The sequence below is a fragment of the Kockovaella imperatae genome (genome assembly GCF_002102565.1).
Source record: "Kockovaella imperatae strain NRRL Y-17943 chromosome Unknown BD324scaffold_5, whole genome shotgun sequence".
NCBI lineage: Eukaryota > Fungi > Basidiomycota > Tremellomycetes > Tremellales > Cuniculitremaceae > Kockovaella > Kockovaella imperatae.
Window position 1 is genome coordinate 189,750 of NW_019028945.1, and position 15,784 is coordinate 205,533.

The 15,784-nt window shown below is 51.5% G+C and overlaps 7 protein-coding genes across 7 annotated transcripts; 3 read left to right on the forward strand and 4 right to left on the reverse strand.

Annotated features, from left to right (window-relative positions):
• Window positions 1-10: 10 nt before the first annotated feature.
• On the forward strand, window positions 11-4,141 carry BD324DRAFT_622553 (armadillo-type protein). Its single transcript, XM_022015487.1, has 17 exons — window positions 11-192; window positions 245-306; window positions 356-442; window positions 497-568; window positions 625-1,068; window positions 1,122-1,454; window positions 1,503-1,601; window positions 1,651-1,888; window positions 1,926-2,082; window positions 2,133-2,350; window positions 2,386-2,657; window positions 2,700-3,154; window positions 3,206-3,303; window positions 3,353-3,382; window positions 3,438-3,689; window positions 3,740-3,828; window positions 3,886-4,141. The coding sequence occupies exons 1-17, from the start codon at window positions 90-92 to the stop codon at window positions 4,003-4,005; spliced, it is 3,129 nt and encodes a 1,042-aa protein (XP_021871584.1). The 5' UTR covers window positions 11-89; the 3' UTR covers window positions 4,006-4,141.
• Window positions 3,939-5,016, reverse strand: BD324DRAFT_386889 (hypothetical protein). Its single transcript, XM_022012648.1, has 3 exons — window positions 4,747-5,016; window positions 4,556-4,635; window positions 3,939-4,502 (listed from the first exon to the last, which is right to left on the reverse strand). The coding sequence occupies exons 1-3, from the start codon at window positions 4,871-4,873 to the stop codon at window positions 4,116-4,118; spliced, it is 594 nt and encodes a 197-aa protein (XP_021871585.1). The 5' UTR covers window positions 4,874-5,016; the 3' UTR covers window positions 3,939-4,115.
• Window positions 5,017-5,286: 270 nt separating this feature from the next.
• On the reverse strand, window positions 5,287-7,272 carry BD324DRAFT_641785 (hypothetical protein; the record flags this gene model as incomplete). Its single annotated transcript, XM_022017447.1, has 4 exons — window positions 5,287-5,335; window positions 5,390-5,577; window positions 5,629-5,844; window positions 5,878-7,272. The coding sequence occupies 4 exons, from the start codon at window positions 7,270-7,272 to the stop codon at window positions 5,287-5,289; spliced, it is 1,848 nt and encodes a 615-aa protein (XP_021871586.1).
• A 420-nt stretch (window positions 7,273-7,692) lies between these two features.
• BD324DRAFT_387012 (hypothetical protein) lies at window positions 7,693-9,562 on the forward strand. The gene is made up of 2 exons (XM_022012649.1): window positions 7,693-8,819; window positions 8,870-9,562. The coding sequence occupies exons 1-2, from the start codon at window positions 7,792-7,794 to the stop codon at window positions 9,522-9,524; spliced, it is 1,683 nt and encodes a 560-aa protein (XP_021871587.1). The 5' UTR covers window positions 7,693-7,791; the 3' UTR covers window positions 9,525-9,562.
• Window positions 9,563-9,600: 38 nt separating this feature from the next.
• On the reverse strand, window positions 9,601-10,475 carry BD324DRAFT_650171 (hypothetical protein; the record flags this gene model as incomplete). The annotated part of the gene is made up of 2 exons (XM_022018110.1): window positions 9,601-10,313; window positions 10,367-10,475. 2 exons carry the CDS (start codon window positions 10,473-10,475, stop codon window positions 9,601-9,603), a joined length of 822 nt encoding a protein of 273 aa, XP_021871588.1.
• A 626-nt stretch (window positions 10,476-11,101) lies between these two features.
• On the forward strand, window positions 11,102-12,944 carry BD324DRAFT_650172 (hypothetical protein; the record flags this gene model as incomplete). The annotated part of the gene is made up of 7 exons (XM_022018111.1): window positions 11,102-11,266; window positions 11,319-11,357; window positions 11,418-11,829; window positions 11,887-12,430; window positions 12,468-12,507; window positions 12,562-12,852; window positions 12,906-12,944. The coding sequence occupies 7 exons, from the start codon at window positions 11,102-11,104 to the stop codon at window positions 12,942-12,944; spliced, it is 1,530 nt and encodes a 509-aa protein (XP_021871589.1).
• On the reverse strand, window positions 12,910-15,641 carry BD324DRAFT_622579 (acyltransferase ChoActase/COT/CPT). The gene is made up of 9 exons (XM_022015488.1): window positions 15,278-15,641; window positions 15,119-15,224; window positions 14,733-15,069; window positions 14,622-14,684; window positions 14,298-14,577; window positions 13,733-14,243; window positions 13,492-13,682; window positions 13,171-13,435; window positions 12,910-13,116 (listed from the first exon to the last, which is right to left on the reverse strand). The coding sequence occupies exons 1-9, from the start codon at window positions 15,554-15,556 to the stop codon at window positions 12,977-12,979; spliced, it is 2,172 nt and encodes a 723-aa protein (XP_021871590.1). The 5' UTR covers window positions 15,557-15,641; the 3' UTR covers window positions 12,910-12,976.
• Between the last annotated feature and the right edge of the window lie 143 nt (window positions 15,642-15,784).

A 15,784-nucleotide genomic window follows, 5' to 3' on the forward strand; every position in this document is an offset into this window, starting at 1 on the left:
AAATTATTCTATTCATTTCACTACTGTCCTCAGAACAACTACAACGACGACTCATGAGATAGTGAGGCAGAGGGTCCGACGCAGCGAGGATGGATAGACAGGTCTTGGATTGTCTGGAAGGTACACTTTCCCCAGTTGAAGAGATCCGAAAAAATGCAGAACAACAGCTCGAGCAATTGTTCTTACATCCAGGCGAGTTGAATGCTTTTTGGATATGATGCCTTGCAACTGACTGGCTATGCAGAGGGAGGTCTGTCATTAGCTAGGATACTTCTGAGTCCGGACATCGCATTCTCTCAAAGACAGATGAGTGGGCTGGCTGGGTCGCAAGTGCCTAGACTGACTCCATATCTACTCTGCTGGCGTCCTCCTCCGTCGGTACGTAAGTAACCATTGGTCTTTCGCCTCTGGAAGCTTCGTCGAACCTGCAACACCGAGAGAAGTGAGTTGGCGATCTCAAGCGTGGGCTGCTACTGGACTGAACCCCGGATCACAGGTCAAGACTCAGATCCGACCCATCGTCTTTCATGGCTTGTCCGACCGAGAGCGTAAAGTCAGGACAGCATGTGTGAGTTTAGCGACGCCATCACCTACTCTGCTTAACAGGGCTGATATTGACCTCAGGCTTCCGTCGTGTCTACTATAGCGACCTATGACTGGCCAGACGAATGGCATTCGTTGTTGGGGGACCTGGTTCAACTTTTACAGAGTGGTTCTTCCGACTCAGTACACGGAGCCATGCAAGTCGTCGAGGAGTTCAGTAGAAATATTCTGTCGGCAGATCAGATTGTCCCAATGATCAAGGAGCTGTTGCCGATACTCCTTGGCATTCTACAAGATCCTTCCAAACATTCTCCATCAACGAGAATGTCCGCTGTGAAAGTATATGTGGAGGTGTTGAAGTTGCTCGAGTCTATTCGGGACGAAAACCCGAGTGCGGCGAGAGAAGCCTTGGGCATCATTGGTCAACCTTGGATCGAAACCTTTAAAACCATCTTGGGGTCTAATCTGGCCGAGGGTATAAAGCTCAACTGGGACAACATCCGTCTGTATACTGAAATCTTTGATGTAAGCCGAATCTCAAACTAATCTAAACTTTCCGCTGAGCTGGATACTCTCAGGCTCTGACATTCCTCTGCGGAAAATTCCCCAAACTTGTCGCTGCCCATCTCGTCGATCTACTCCAACTTTCCCTGTATGGTCTTTCTCAGTTCTATCCCACATTCCACACCTTTCACATCTCCTCCGCCACAGACGAAGAGCCGCCGTCACCAACCTCCGATGTCGGTGGAGAAATTGATCTTGAATACTTGCCGATTTCCATCCTGGAGCTATTGGATCCAATCATGAAAACTGGCAAGATCGAGACGTTTCTCAAGACCGACAGCGGCAAGTCTATCTTGGTCCAGCTCGTCGATTCTGCTTTCGATTACGCCCAGGTGTCTAAGGAAGATGTGCGTGTCGCTGCCATCATACTTGTATGTCACTGACACTTACAACAGGAGGAGAACTGGAGTGCTGAGCCCAATATGTTCGTGGAGGATGTGGATGATGACGCTGGCGAATGGGGTCTGCGCATGTCGTGCGAATCATTTCTGGGGGTCAGTCACGGCGACTCTCGGGTCGACAACACGCTGACGAGGCGCCCAGCTGTTGACCGATAAATGGTCTGGAACGGTCTCGCAGCTCCTTGAAAAGGCTACGAAAGATCGTGTTGAGCAATCTGTTCACCTTCGGACGCGGAATGATCCGGATTGGTGGAAACCTGTTCAGGCGTCCCTCGCAATAATCGGTGGACTCTCAGATGATATCCGAGAACTCAGACAGGGATCGTTCGATCTGGCGTATCTCTTTAATCAGGTCATCCCTGGTCTACTACAGCAGAATGGTGAGCGTCTCCCAGATTTTGTTTCTGACATCACCAGATGCGCCATTCTTACAAGGAAGGGCGTTCATCTTTGCTTCTCAATTCGCATCCTCACTACCGCCAGAACTTGCCGGACAATACCTCGCGGCTGGTGTTGAAGCAATGGCATCTGATAACTTCGCCGTGAAGCTTTCAGCAGTCAAGACGATCAAAAAGTGCGTTTTATCCTGATACCTCATGGATGTGACACTAAGTCGGGATCCAGCTTTTGCCGATTCTTGCCTGTTGAAACGATGCACCCTTATACGGACAAAATCCTGGCCGTGCTGCAAGTGTTACTTGGCCCAACCAGCGAGGAGACGCTCTACCTTGTCCTCGAGACAATCAGATCCGTCATTGGTCTCACGAAAACCTCTCTCAACGATGAGACGATCTTGGTAGTCGTCAAAGCCGTTTATGCCAAGTGGATGTCATGCTCCGAGGGTGAGCGAAATTGACAATCTTAAGCTGATCTGTAGATCCTATCGTTTTCGCCATCATCGAGGAGCTTTACGAAGATCTCGCCTCTCTCCCCGTCATCAGCAAGATTGTCGCCTCCCTCGGCCCTCAATTAGGAGCCGTCATCACTCAACCAGAGACTGAAGATACCCTGCATCTCCCCATTGAGGGCATACAGTTGGCCAGCGCATTTCTGGCCCGGAACGGACCGATCGAACCTGAGTACGTATCGAGCATGACAGCGGCAATTCTGGAACGTCTCAAAACTACAGATGACAATGATATCGTTCAGGTAAGATTGGTCCACTTCGAAGATTGCATCTTATGGACATAGCACGGCGTTATCCACCTCACGCTGGTCATTCGAAAAGACTGTGAAAAACTCGTTCAATGGCACGATTCACAGGGTCAGAATGGCATCTCGATAATCTTTGGCCTTCTTGGACGATACTTGGCCCCCACATTCTCTGAATCTGGTGGCATTTTTGTCGGAGAACTCATCATGCACATGTTCAGAAAAGCTACGAGCTCGATCGGACCCGTCTTACCCGATCTTCTGCGGGTACTCGCAACTCGACTTGCGAGCGCAAAGATGCCATCCTTTGTCCAGAGCTTGGTTCTGCCATTCGCGTATCTCTTGGGAACGGAGCATACAGAATCCACGATCACGCTGTTAACATCTTTTGATGTGCCGACAGAGGCAGGGAACAAATCTGCACTGCTGATCGTCCTGGAAGCTTGGTGTGATATCTGCGAGACGATCTCTGGATCTTGGAACATTCGCGTCAGGTGAGTCGAGCGGCTTTCGTGACAACCTACCATGATTGACTCTGCACCAAGCTCAATGGGCATGAGCAAATTGTTCATGATGACCGATCAGAGACTGCGGGATGTCACCGTCAAGGGCGACCTGATTATCACGGAGCGGAATGTAAATAGTGAGCTACGATACGTCCTGCTCTACTCCATTGCCTAATAGAGCCGTAGCCATCATGACTCGCTCCAAAACCAAGATCGGTTAGTGAAATACTGGCTCACTTAAAGGATGAAATATCTGACATTGTTCATGCAGATGCCAACGAATACACATCGATACCCTTTCCACTTAAAGCCTTCAAATTGATACTCAAGGACGTCCAGGTGATAGGTCCGAAAGGCAAGGGGGAAGACGTCGCGGCTATTGAGGAAGATGACGGGGTGATTTTTTGGGGGGATCTGTCCACTTCATATAACAAGCTGACCTTTGAGCAGGATGAAGATTGGGATGATGACGATTTGTTGGGTGGCAATGAGCCACAGAAGGACGAATTCGAGTATCTGTCTTGTGAGTCTAGCTGTCCGGTGTACGCAACTACAAGCTCACATCTTTGCCAGCTTGGCTGGATGACAACGGTCATCGAGATGATGCACAGGACGACGACGAGGATCTCCGGAGCGATCCTCTTGCTCAGATCGACATGGGTGTTAGTGAAGGAGCTGAGCTCCGAAGCGGGCGAATTGAGTACTGATATTGGCCATAGGAACACCTCACCTCAGTGCTGAGACAGACCTACGCGACCAACTCAAATGGGACGCACGAGATGATAGAAGGCTTGAGCGACATAGAGAAGGGAATCTTGCGAGGTGTCCTGACTGTCTGAAGGGCGTCACTTGGAGCTGTAGGAGGGGATCTCATTATATAGTGTCATACATCATCATCATCATCATCATCATTATCATGATCATCGAGCTAGCACAACCGATTGCCCGATCATTCATCAGGTATATCCGCTGGTTTTTTGATTCCCTTTGTCAATTTGTAGTAGACGACCGTAGAGTCCGTAGTGACTATGGCGACGTAGATCATATCGCGATCCAAAGATTTGTTGATGACCTCTGGCCCATGAGCAGGCGGAGTATTCTCCTCGCCATCAGTTGGATCAGGTAATCCAACATTCCTCGTGCCGTCCGTTTGTGAAACCTGCTTCCCTCGCTGTGCTCGCTCCTGAAGCTCTTCTACACTCGGTGCGAAATCTGGAAGAGCATGCGGAATGTCATCATCTGATAATGCTTCCAGGGCTTGAAATATGGCCCGGAGGGATGAAGGTCGCAACGCAGTGGTGTGAAGAGGGAGGGGTAAAACGGCTCGGAGAGGTTCCTACGGATTGTAAACCATCAGTCCACAACAGTGTCTCATGATAAAGCACCCACATGTCGTCGCTTGTGCCCTAGTATGATGGCCCATCCTGTACTTGCTAATTCTAAAACTCGCAAATCTGACCATTCGACCGCTGGAGGGGTGGAAACGTTACAGGATCAGCTTTAGCTCGAATCAATAGTTTCGACAGTAGCGATCTGGTCAGATGACTAGAGAGATGGATGCTGGATGAGAGATCACTTACACAGCGCCAAGTCTCGCAGAGTCGTATGTACTGGTCCAGCTTGAAGTGGACAAGCAGCTATGATTTCCTCTTCTTGTTGTGTTCTAGCGAGTGGATCAAGCGTTCGAGGGGCGACATCGATGGTCATTGTTCGATGAATGAGTCAGTGGTAAGATTCAGCCAAGAAGAGTGCCCTTGTAAGCACCAGCGTGAGGAGCTTTGTAGGCGGGTATCAAGTATCTCAAGGAGGTTCTATATTGCTCGCAAGATCGTCACAGGGCATTTGAGCAGTCAAAAATTATTTTTTATTTGGCTCCTCGAAGTCGTCTCTCAGCCCCAAGGTCATGAATGCTTTTCATGCACCAAGACCTAGAGCTGCAGCCATCCAATAGACCTACAGTCTCAAATCCCTCATATGGTTGAACAATCGTGGTACTCGTCATATACAGACCCATTACAACCGTGGAGCTGAACAACATTACTCCTAAACAACTTTCTCCCAAGTACCGCCACCTCCTGCTTGCCCTGTCCCGATAGCCTCAGACAAGCTGATCGTCCTCCTCATTGATGATGATGCTGTTTTGCTTGGTGGCGCTTCAGAGCATCCATTCTGAGATTCAGAGTCAGCAACATGAACAAAGGGATCCTCGAGCAATGTACTCACCTCGTAAAGCTCTCTCCACATTGATTACAAGTGACTTTCGGCTTGTCCTTGATAGTATTCCAGAGTATGGCCTTGTCCTCGCTCAACTTGCCTTCCATGACCAACTCGCCCTCTCGCCTAGCGTGTCGAGCCATGTGACGCGGGAGATCGTATTTACGAGTGAAAACATCGCTACAGCGGTTGTACGGCTAATGGCGACTTCAGCGACGATAGGACGGATCAGGAGATACTGAACTCACCGGTAGAGGATTGACATACTCGCACTGAACGCCAGCGACGGCCCCGGCATTGCTGCCCCTACGGCCGCTCCCGCCTCCAGCGCCTGACCCATTTCCACCTCCGCCGCCGCCACCAGGAGAATCCCCGACTTTTTTACTCTTCTTTCCACCTGACCCTCCTTTTCCAGCCCCTCCAGTACTGGCAGCTGTACCAGTCGACACACGCCCTCCTCTGCCCTTTTTGGCTGCTCCTCTTCCACTTTTGCTGACCACTCGCGATCGGCCCTTGTTCCCATATTCCGAATCATTCTCGCTTGCAGGGCGTTCAGAGTCCGAATCGTCGTCTATTGTTTCGGGAAATGGTTCGTCGACGGGTGCCATCAAAGCTGGGTCGATCTTCTTCTCCATCGCAATCTCGCTTCGTCGTCGCTTTTTCGGGGGTCCAGATGAAGAAGGTTCAGGTTTAACCTCGGGTCCATTAGGAATGCCACTGTTTCTCCATTGAGCTACAGCCTCGGCCGCACCTGCTTTCCGCTTGCCCCGGCTTTCAGGCGAATCAGTGGGAGTACCGCCTTGAGATGCGGCGGCCTTCCACAACAGATCCAAGCCACTTTCGGCGGAAAGAGAAGATGCTGAAGGGGAACGATCGCGACCGTGCCCAACGGTAGCAGTATCGTCTTCGTCATCCTGGTCAGAGCTACTGGGGATGTCGGAGAGGGTGGTGGGAATGGTTTTTGGTGTTGCATGAGCGTACGAGTTTGAGGATTTTCGAGGGGAAGAACGGCTGTGTATGGAGGGCGGTGGCATCTGACCTGGAGACGCAGTGCGGACGACGGGACTGACCATGCGAGGCATGAGATTTTTATTGCTCGTGGTCACCCATTCGAGGGTGGGCACGCAAAGGTCAGACTCTTCGCTCGAGGTGGAGGCTTCGGTTGTGGTACTGGACGTAGAGGATTGGCGAGAGACGTCGGATGTTCTGTCGTGCCGTGATTGAGGCTTGACAAAGTTGGCGAAAGTTCGGGGCATAGCGTACGGATTTGGAGCCGGTGGTAGGTGACCTTGATAGACTGTATTGGTCCCGTTTATTGATTTCACCGCCTCATCGGTGAATGCTATCCGCCTGGCTGTATCCGCAGACATCTGTACGTCGTCCATATGTATTGTAGGGAAGCCCTCAGATCCGTAGCTGGATCCAAGGTGTGAAGGAGGATAAGGATGGTTGCCAGTAGATGAGGAATCAGTCGATGATGATCCGGCCCGAGTATGAACGGAAGGCGGGGGCCGTGATTTGCCAGAGGGGAGTGGAGCATGGGTTTGAATGGGTGACTGAACTTGAAGACCGTCCATGTCAGTGACTAGGGGCAGAATTTTGCCATCATTCGGGATGGAGACTTCTGGTCCTCCATTCTCTGGCATCAAAGGTGTCTTTTTCGCCTTGGGGGTGCGATTCCCCACGGATCCAGGCGAGAGGGGGATTTGACTGGAAGTAGGTGTTCCCATGGCTTCTCGAGGGGTGGAAGCAGATGCTGAACCTGAGGAGCCTCCTGAGAGGACTCTTTTCAGTAATTGAGCTTTGGGAGGAGTAGCATGCGATCCCTGTGTGTTTGCACTGCTTGCACTGCTGGCAGCGGCTACTCCTGGATCCTCAATCTGATCCTGCATAATGGTCCGACTCATAATGTCATCAAGTTGAAATGCAGAGGGCAGAGGGACCACAGCTGCCGCCATGGGCAAAGAAGAGGTGATGGTGATGGGTGAAGAGCGTGGAGAGCTATGATGAATCACCACGATTTGTATCAGCATCCATAAAGTCGCTCGTTTTGCCTTCCATGGATCCTCTGACAACATCAGGGAGGCCATGACTCACAGAGACAGAGGAAGGTAGGCGGAAATTGGAATGCAGGGAAAAAGCTGAGGCTCAGCTCTCAGATCCTCGCCTGAACCCCAAGACTGTCTGACTTGACTGATGCCAGGACTAGGGGGAAGGACGAAGTGATGATGATGATGATGAAGCAGAGGATCGTGTTGGGCCCTCTTCTCGGGGTTTTAAAATGGGACAGCGCCGGGTGGCAAATTCAAATTGTGACAATTACGTAATTGGCTGCTCGGTAGGCTAAGCATTTTGCGAGCCGAAGATCATAATTTTGGAATCTTCAGCTTTCAACAATCGCGAGGGACACGATGCTCAGAGCCATCGCGTTGAGATTGGGACGAGCGGCAGGTCCGTCTTCTCTGTCCTGTCAGCGGGCTGCTTCTATATCACATCGGAATGAACCCCCAGCTCTCACCCGTGGTGTATCACTGTGGAGCAGTGAGCATGCAGATCGCGAACACCCTCCTCACTTGGACTTCGGTTTTCGGCGACAGTCTGAACAACGAGGTCCCGACTTCGGCGAGAACAGGCGCCATGGAGGATCAGCTATGGGAGGGTCGAGTGGTAAGGCAAGATTCGGTATACGAAACACTTCCGAAGTCGACCAAGGCTTGAAAGTCGAGGACACTTGGATTCATGCGACCGAAAGAGGTTCCGACCAGCCTATGTACGGTCGAATCATACCTCCGAGCCAATATCGATCAGGTGCTTTTGGCGGTGGCGCCTCGAGCTCGAGAGACAGACAGGGAAGATTCGCCTCTCGGCGCGATCTCCCTCCTGCCAATGGTCAGCCCCTATCTCCTATCAGCCGAGATATTCATCCGGAAATCTCTGTTCACCCAAAGACTGAGTCTACAGAATTTTCAGGGGATCAAGAACTTTCGACGCAGGATTCAGATCCTCGTCAATTGCTTGACAGCGAAAGACAGGGCGGTGGTACGACAAAAGATGGGACCTCGTCTCCAAGTGATGACTCGCCGGACGAATTCTTCGACGGCTTTGCAAGTCACACTGCCGAGCCTTTGAACTCTCCTCCGCCGCAGGATTTCGCATTCCCAAAGTCGACCGGGGCCCGGCCTTTTGCAAAGTACGTGCTCCCACAAGAGTCGGGTGTGGCAATTGTCAAGCAGTTACTGGAGGAGCACGGGTTTTTGCACACCCAAGAGATCTGGAACAAAGGCACCGGTGGTCGTGAACGGCCAATCCCAGACGCTTTTGAATTTCAACCGGATGGACGTATACGGATGAAGCGCGTTTCAACACTAAGAGAAGGTAGACGGCCGTGGATCCCTCCGCGTCAACCTCCATTCCCTGATCACCCTTTCAGATCAGTTAGGTGAGCTTATTCTCTGCATCGCAGACGCCTTCAGCTGACGCGCCCCTAAGCTTCCTGAAGTCTACTCTGCTCCATTCATTGGAAGAACAGGGTCTCATCCACAAATGTATGGAACAGCGACCGTTCGCAAATGATGAGGAGCACCTCGAAGCGATCCTGAAGGCAGAGTCGATAAATCGCCAGCGCGAAAAGAGAGTGATGTGGGAACGAGAGAGGCATGGCAAGGCTCTTGATTTTCCTGAACCGGTTGAACCACCATCTCACGCCTTGGTTTATGGTTGGCGATTAGGTTCTGAAAATAAGCCTGACGAAGTGGATGAAAAAGCTTGGGAGAGGGCCATCAGGGGAGAGCGAGCACATCACGAGCAAAAGGCTCGAGAAGCCATCCAGGCCGCAAACCGACAATTAATCCGACGAGTCCAGGGTAGAGAGGCCAAGGAGCAGCGGAGAAAGTGGAGGGCAGAAGATGCAGAGCTCGGCATCGCGCTCCACGTGAAGCGGGAGAAGAGGCGACTCGAAGCGATGGAATCCATCGGACATTATGCGGACAGCACTGGAAACGACGTCAGTGGTTGGATCCAGGAGATGAGTCAGGAGTTGGGCGAAGTAAGTCCTTGGAGACCCACTCATTTGCAACCTGGTGGAGTCGTCGCCAGGAAGGGAAGAACGGCTGGTATGAAGCCAGACGGCTTTCCAATCAATTAGATATAATTGCTCATGCTACATTGTACAATTATGGCAAACTTCTCATGTGATTACGCTGAGACTTCATCTGCTGCTTTCAGCTCTTTGCAGCCTTCTTATCCACGTTGACAGGCCTGGCTTTCCTCCTCGCTTTTAACATCTCCATCCTCGCTTTCAGCGCTTCGACCCGACTATCTGCATCTTCCTGAGCACGTTGTTCCGCCTCCAGTCGCTCCATGATTTCCTCCTTTTCTTCCCTCTCCAAACGAGCGCGTCTTTCAGCTTCCGTCTCCTCCGGCTCAGGCTCTTCGTCTTCCTCTGGCTCTTTGACTGTTTCTGGGACGATCCGAACAGGTGCTGCAGAGTATGATGCGACGCCAAGGTCCGAAGGGGATAGATCTCGCTGGCGAGCCCTCCTCGAAGAACTTGGAGCTGGTTGAGATAGCTCAGGGTCCGGTTCGTTTAGCGATGAGAGGAAAGCGTCCAGCTCCAAATCACCAGTCGGCTCTGGTTTCGAGGGCACAGCAACCGCAGCAGGCGGAGCACTTGTGGGCTGAGGGCGCTCATCCTCCTTATCTTCTTCTTCGTCTTCCCCACCATCTCCAGAACGAGGAGCGTCAAAGAATCCTATCGGCAATGAGGAGGAGGAGGAGGAGGATTCAGCTGCTTTGTCGGTTTTGACTCGTTTCATATCTGAGCGGGAGGAATCCTCTGCCGGCCGTTTTGCGGACGCCTTGGCCTGTGAGGCTTTCTCTCTCGCGACGGATGTCCTATGCTGCTTCGTCAAAAGGTGGGCGTCCCATTGTGTCACTTCGAGGTTGATCTTCAGTGAACGGCTTCCGAGATCGACACATAAAACTCACCTGGCACGGCACAAATGCTGCACTTCAGCTGGCCGGAGGTGTAAGAGGCATAAGGATGCTCAATCTTTGCGCCTGCCTTCTTGGCTCGGAGCAGTGACTTGGCGTCCATCGCATGCGTATTCGTCACGTATGATTTGGATGTTGAAAGCATCAACAAAAATGCAGCAAAATGAATCTTGACCTGGAAAAATGGAAGCGGACCGGTGAAAGTGGCGATCAAGCCAGAATACATAAGTGATTCGCTCATGTCCCGCAAGCCCCTTGGAGAAGAATGCACGACCAACTGCAGGGACTACGTTGGGATCACAGAACAATGCATCATAATCGCCTGTGTCCACGCTCTCTATCCATACGAGAGGTCTCGGCGCGTGGCCAATAAGTTTCGTTGTGAACAACCGCCAACGAGATCGGTAGCCTGCGTAGTCCTTGAGGATCGGCCGGAAAGACGTACTCAGACTAGACACAGTCGACTGTACCTGGACGCCTTGGCCCTTGCTTTTTGATTGCTCAATATCTCAAGGCTTGGAAGACGATGATGTATACATGAGATGACAACGAGATTGCCGCCTGCTCTGCTGTAACTATGTATGTACTGTCCTGCTTTGAGTGGCGAATCTCGCCACGAGGTTCACAACCTTGCCCCCCCCCCCCCCCCCCTTGTGTTTCAGATTTCAATTCAATCAACGACGAACAGTAGTGAGTCCCTTCGATCTGAACGTCAAGCATCGTATCAAGATGGCCTATCCATTCCAGAAGATGTGTACCTTTCCTGGCTGCGATCGGAAGACTCGAGGGCCTGCCGCCATGTGCACGGAACTATGTGAAGCCTTTCTCTGTCCGGCACATCGCAAGCCAGAGTTTCATCCGTGTCTACTTCTCACGGGCATCACGACTATGAAAGTGAGCAATCCACAGAGGAGTGACCATTGTCAGGCTGATGGGCATCCACAAGGAGCAGGCAGACCTATGGGCGACAGCCTCCATTCAAGATGTAAGTGCTCCGATCTTTTCTGTCCCGTCAACAGCATTTCTGACAGCAGTTGCCTTCCAGTGGGTCATGCTGCACGAGAGCATGAGCAGAGAAGCCATCGAGGGCGAAGCATCAAGGCTTAGACCAGGGCATTCATGTGTCTTGAATGCACCTCAAGATGGGACCGTTGGAATGTTCCTGTTGGAGCAGGCGACAACGGACGAGGACAACCTCAGACTAACTGAGCTGTGGAGGTCCTGGACGCCTTTGGAGACCGGTGGTATGAGCCATTTCAATCATCACTATCAATTGACTTTTGACGATGGAGTCAAGTGGATGCTGCGGTGCAAGAGGTTACGAGCCGATCGACCTGCGTCAGACTACATCTTGTTTGCGGTCATGAAATCCGAAATCCAAACGATGGATTTTCTGCGCGAGGCGGGTCTCAAGATTCCAAAGGTTTATCGTCCATCTGGCACAATCAAGGCTCCTAGTAAGAGACGTCTCGTGATCATTCGCCGCCTCGCTGACGAGAAGAAAAACTGCATAGTCACGGAGAAACACCGCTGGCGAATGTACTTTTTCTCCGAGTACATCACGGCGACAAAACTTCCTCTGCAAGTGTTTCCAGTGACGATGAAGGAAGACCGTTTGAAGGGCTTGTCACTGACAGTGGCCAAGCAAGTCGTCCGATTCTACGCAGAGCAGATGATCTTGATCAGTCATAAACCATTCTCAGCCATGGGTAGCTTGTACCCCGGGAAAGACGGGGGACCCGCTTACGTCGGACCCATGATTGACCCGTGGATTGGATTTAGGAAGAAGCCTTATTTTTACGGGCCTTTCACACATCCTCGAGATAGATGGTTGACATTTATCAATCATCAATTGGATCTGGCCCTGAATCATCACGGTTTCAATGGAGATCCAATTGATAATTACCTTCTCTTGAGGGATCTTATGGCAGTCATCGAAGAATGGAAGGAACTTGACAAGCCTGCAACTGAGTTCTACGTGAAACATGTGGACTCAAAAGGTGACATGCTCTTTATCGAACCGGATGGCAGCATTGCGGCATGGATCGACTGGGAATGGTACGGAACTTCGATAGCTGATGCTTATCGTGCTCAGGGCGATTGTCAGGACGAAAGAAGAGGCTTTTGCCGCGCCGGTGGTTTTCTTCACAGATGACATACTGCAGTGCGGACTATCTGTTTGGGGCTAGCTCTTAAAGGACACGTACGAGGAGTTGGGAAGATCAGATTTAGCCGCATGCGTCAAGAAGGGCTTCTGCTACCCTTCTCTTATCGAAGTCTGCTCTGCTTTTGGGCCGGACCTTCGTCCAGCTTACGAGTACAAAAAGGTCAGGGGTCTCCTACTTGGAACAGGAGGCGGGACCAAGGTATCGATCAAAGCTGCCAAGGAATGGCTGCAAGGGCTGAGGCAGACGTATCGGGATGATCCAGGGTATCAGCAAGTATTAGCGAGTCAAGGCAGGATGAGCGAAGCTTCAGTAGTGGGTATAAAATAAAGGTCAATTTGCAGGTTACGTCTCTGCTGACGAATCAGATTTTGGAAGCGTCTTCGAGTAACCCCACAAATGCATAGAGGGCGAAACAGCAGCGATGAGCTGGCCACTTTCACTTCGCTGCCTCCTCCACGACCTTGCGCATGTCCCGTAGACTCTGGACAAGGTGATGCTTGAACCGGGCGCTGCTAGTAGTCTGCGCACTCCACTTGCCCTCCACACCGAATTTGAGCAGATACGGTCCAGCAAAGTCTACAGCATGTGATGAGCCTTTATATCGTCCAGAACACACATAAACCAGCTCACATGATATACTGTATCCATCAGGCCAAGCAGACCCGAACTGACCTCCCATCATTGTGCCTCCTGCGGTCAATCCACTTGAACACATCTTCCATTCTTGACTCTTGCCAAACATTTCATCCTCAAATAGTTGATGAGTCTCACCGGGTCTTAGAAGGACTTTGAGACCCATCAAATGCCTGTCGATACCGAGACCCTGGTTGGAGAGCTTGGACAAAGCAGTGTGTGCCGTGCAAGCTTCGCTCAAAAGTTTGTAACGCTTCTCACTCTGTATTTCCCATCAGCATCGTCACAGCTCCTCAACACACCAGACTAGACACTCACGCTTTGCGAAGCATCCATCATGGACTTGACGAAAGCCCGAGACTCTGTTGTCAAACTCCTGATGGTCTCTGTACGTCCGTGTAGTGTTGATCTGGTAGATGCTGATTCGTATGTCGCAGTAGCGCTTCCCTGATCCTTGAAGTAGGCCAACTGCAATGCTTGCTGAATGTACGCATCAGGTGAGATCTTGGCTTGAGAGAGGTCAGTATGCGAAGTCATCATCATCCTGTTGTAGCCTCACCATGCTTTTTGATCCACTCGACGCCATACTCGTTCCACCATAACTGGCTCGCATCGGTGTCCGCCATCAATTTACGGTTCCTCTCCTGACATGCACTGATCTCTTTCTTTAAGCCAGCGTCGATCACCCAGTCGATCCTCTCCCAGCCTTTACTCGTCGAACCATGAGACGAGCTTGAGAAGGCTTTATCATCCACTGATTCCTGCATGATATAGTCGATTGCAGCTGCGTGATAGATTGCATCGGTAGCACTGTGTTCACCGCAAATACCAGCTCGGCCGTTGGTCTCGACGACCAAATCAGTGGGTTTATCGTACCATCTGTTTGTTCCACCATTTATTCCGACAAAAGCATTGTGGAGCTGAGCGTCGACGAATGACTGAGCAAGAGGATCTTCAGTGGGAAGTGATGGAAGTGTGTAGGTGTCAAGCGAGAGACAGAGGAGGGATTTGGAAATGGAGTCGAGGGAATGACGGTTATTAGGGGATAGAGATATCAGTCGTTCGCGGTTCTGCGCGATGAGAAGGTCAGTCTGAACGATGCTACAGCGCGAAATGTGACCTACCGCACACCAGGCGTCTCTGTCATCCGCCGTCAGGACGCCGACCTTGACGGCTTGTTCTCCGTGATTCCGTCTGGCCTTTGCATCCGCCACGACAGCCTGTAAAGACTTCTCGATCTGTCCAACTGGGAGAGGTGTCGGAATGCCGTCAGAGCCAGCGGGAGAGAAGACTTCGACAGAGTAGACAAAGTCGTCTATCATGACTGAGATATGTGTAGCTTTCGGAGCGGGATTGGTGAAGGCATCAGATCCAGGAAGTGGTATTCGAACAAAGTTGAAAAGTCTACCAGAGATGTCAGACAGCCTCGAAGTCATCGTGGAGCTCACCGAGTAAATTGGTGCATGCACAATGGCTTGCCAGACCGGGAGACGTCAGGCGGAAGCTCCTCTCTGCGGTTTTATCAGCCCAGCTCCTGTGAATGTTGATGAGCTACCCACCTGGCCACTTTCTCCCTCAGCTCTGCGTACTTCCGGACCAGCCACGAAGCCCTCCTGATCTGCCACGAGGTGACTTCCTCCCGTTGAACCAGCTCATCCCAACGTTGACCCTTCTTGAATGATGGATTGCCACTCAAATACTCTTCGCCACCGCCCTGTGAGCCAGAAGCAGCCTCCATCTGAGGATTCGGGTTCGGGTGATCTGAATCCGCGGCATCAGGTCCGAAAAGCATTGCCCAATTCGAGTTGACGATGAGGGGGGCACGCCAAGAATGATAAGCCAGACTGAGCCATAGAGCATCTGTGAGCCAGCTGTTTGGCGAAACGAGATCCAGATCTTGGCACCGTCAGGCTCGTATCAAGGTTGTCACGAATCTCCATCTCACCTGTCAATCTCTCTTGTAATTGCCGACCTAGCCCTCCTGGAGCCGCAAAATCCCTAGCAAACAGTCTTCTCTTCTCAACCTCATGTGGAAGATCTGATTTACTGAACTGGATGGGAATCTTCAACTCTCGTCTCATCGACGAGCCGTCATCGTCCTCACCTTGTCCGCCATAATTGGCTGTAAACTCTTGATATATGCCTGAAGAGTCTTATCTAGATCCGGAATCGGCAAACGCGGCAGCTTGTCCTGGTTGGAGAACGTTGATGATGGCCCAGCTCCTTCGCTAGCAGATGAAGCGTAAGGTCTTCGCCAGTTGTCGAGAACTTGAGATGCGCATCCCCGAGAGGCATTGCTGACAGGATAAACCCGGCGGATGTGATGTCCACTGGTAGCATGCAAGGCCCGCAGCGATCCGGTCAACCCAGTGCGATGAGCCATATTTGCTCGACTCGTGTTACCGCGTCTTCACGGCAAGAGAGACAGACCGGAAGACACAAGTCAGATGGATGTCAAAGACTGCAAGAGAGCCAAAAGCAGCGAGCGTCAATTGATATTATTGAAGCCCCCGGCCGGAACTTCGATGACCGATCCCGGTGCGTCACGTGATTGAAACCCCTGCGGGCCTCCGCATGTTTCGTTTTGATCCCGCTTCTCATACTCATCCCA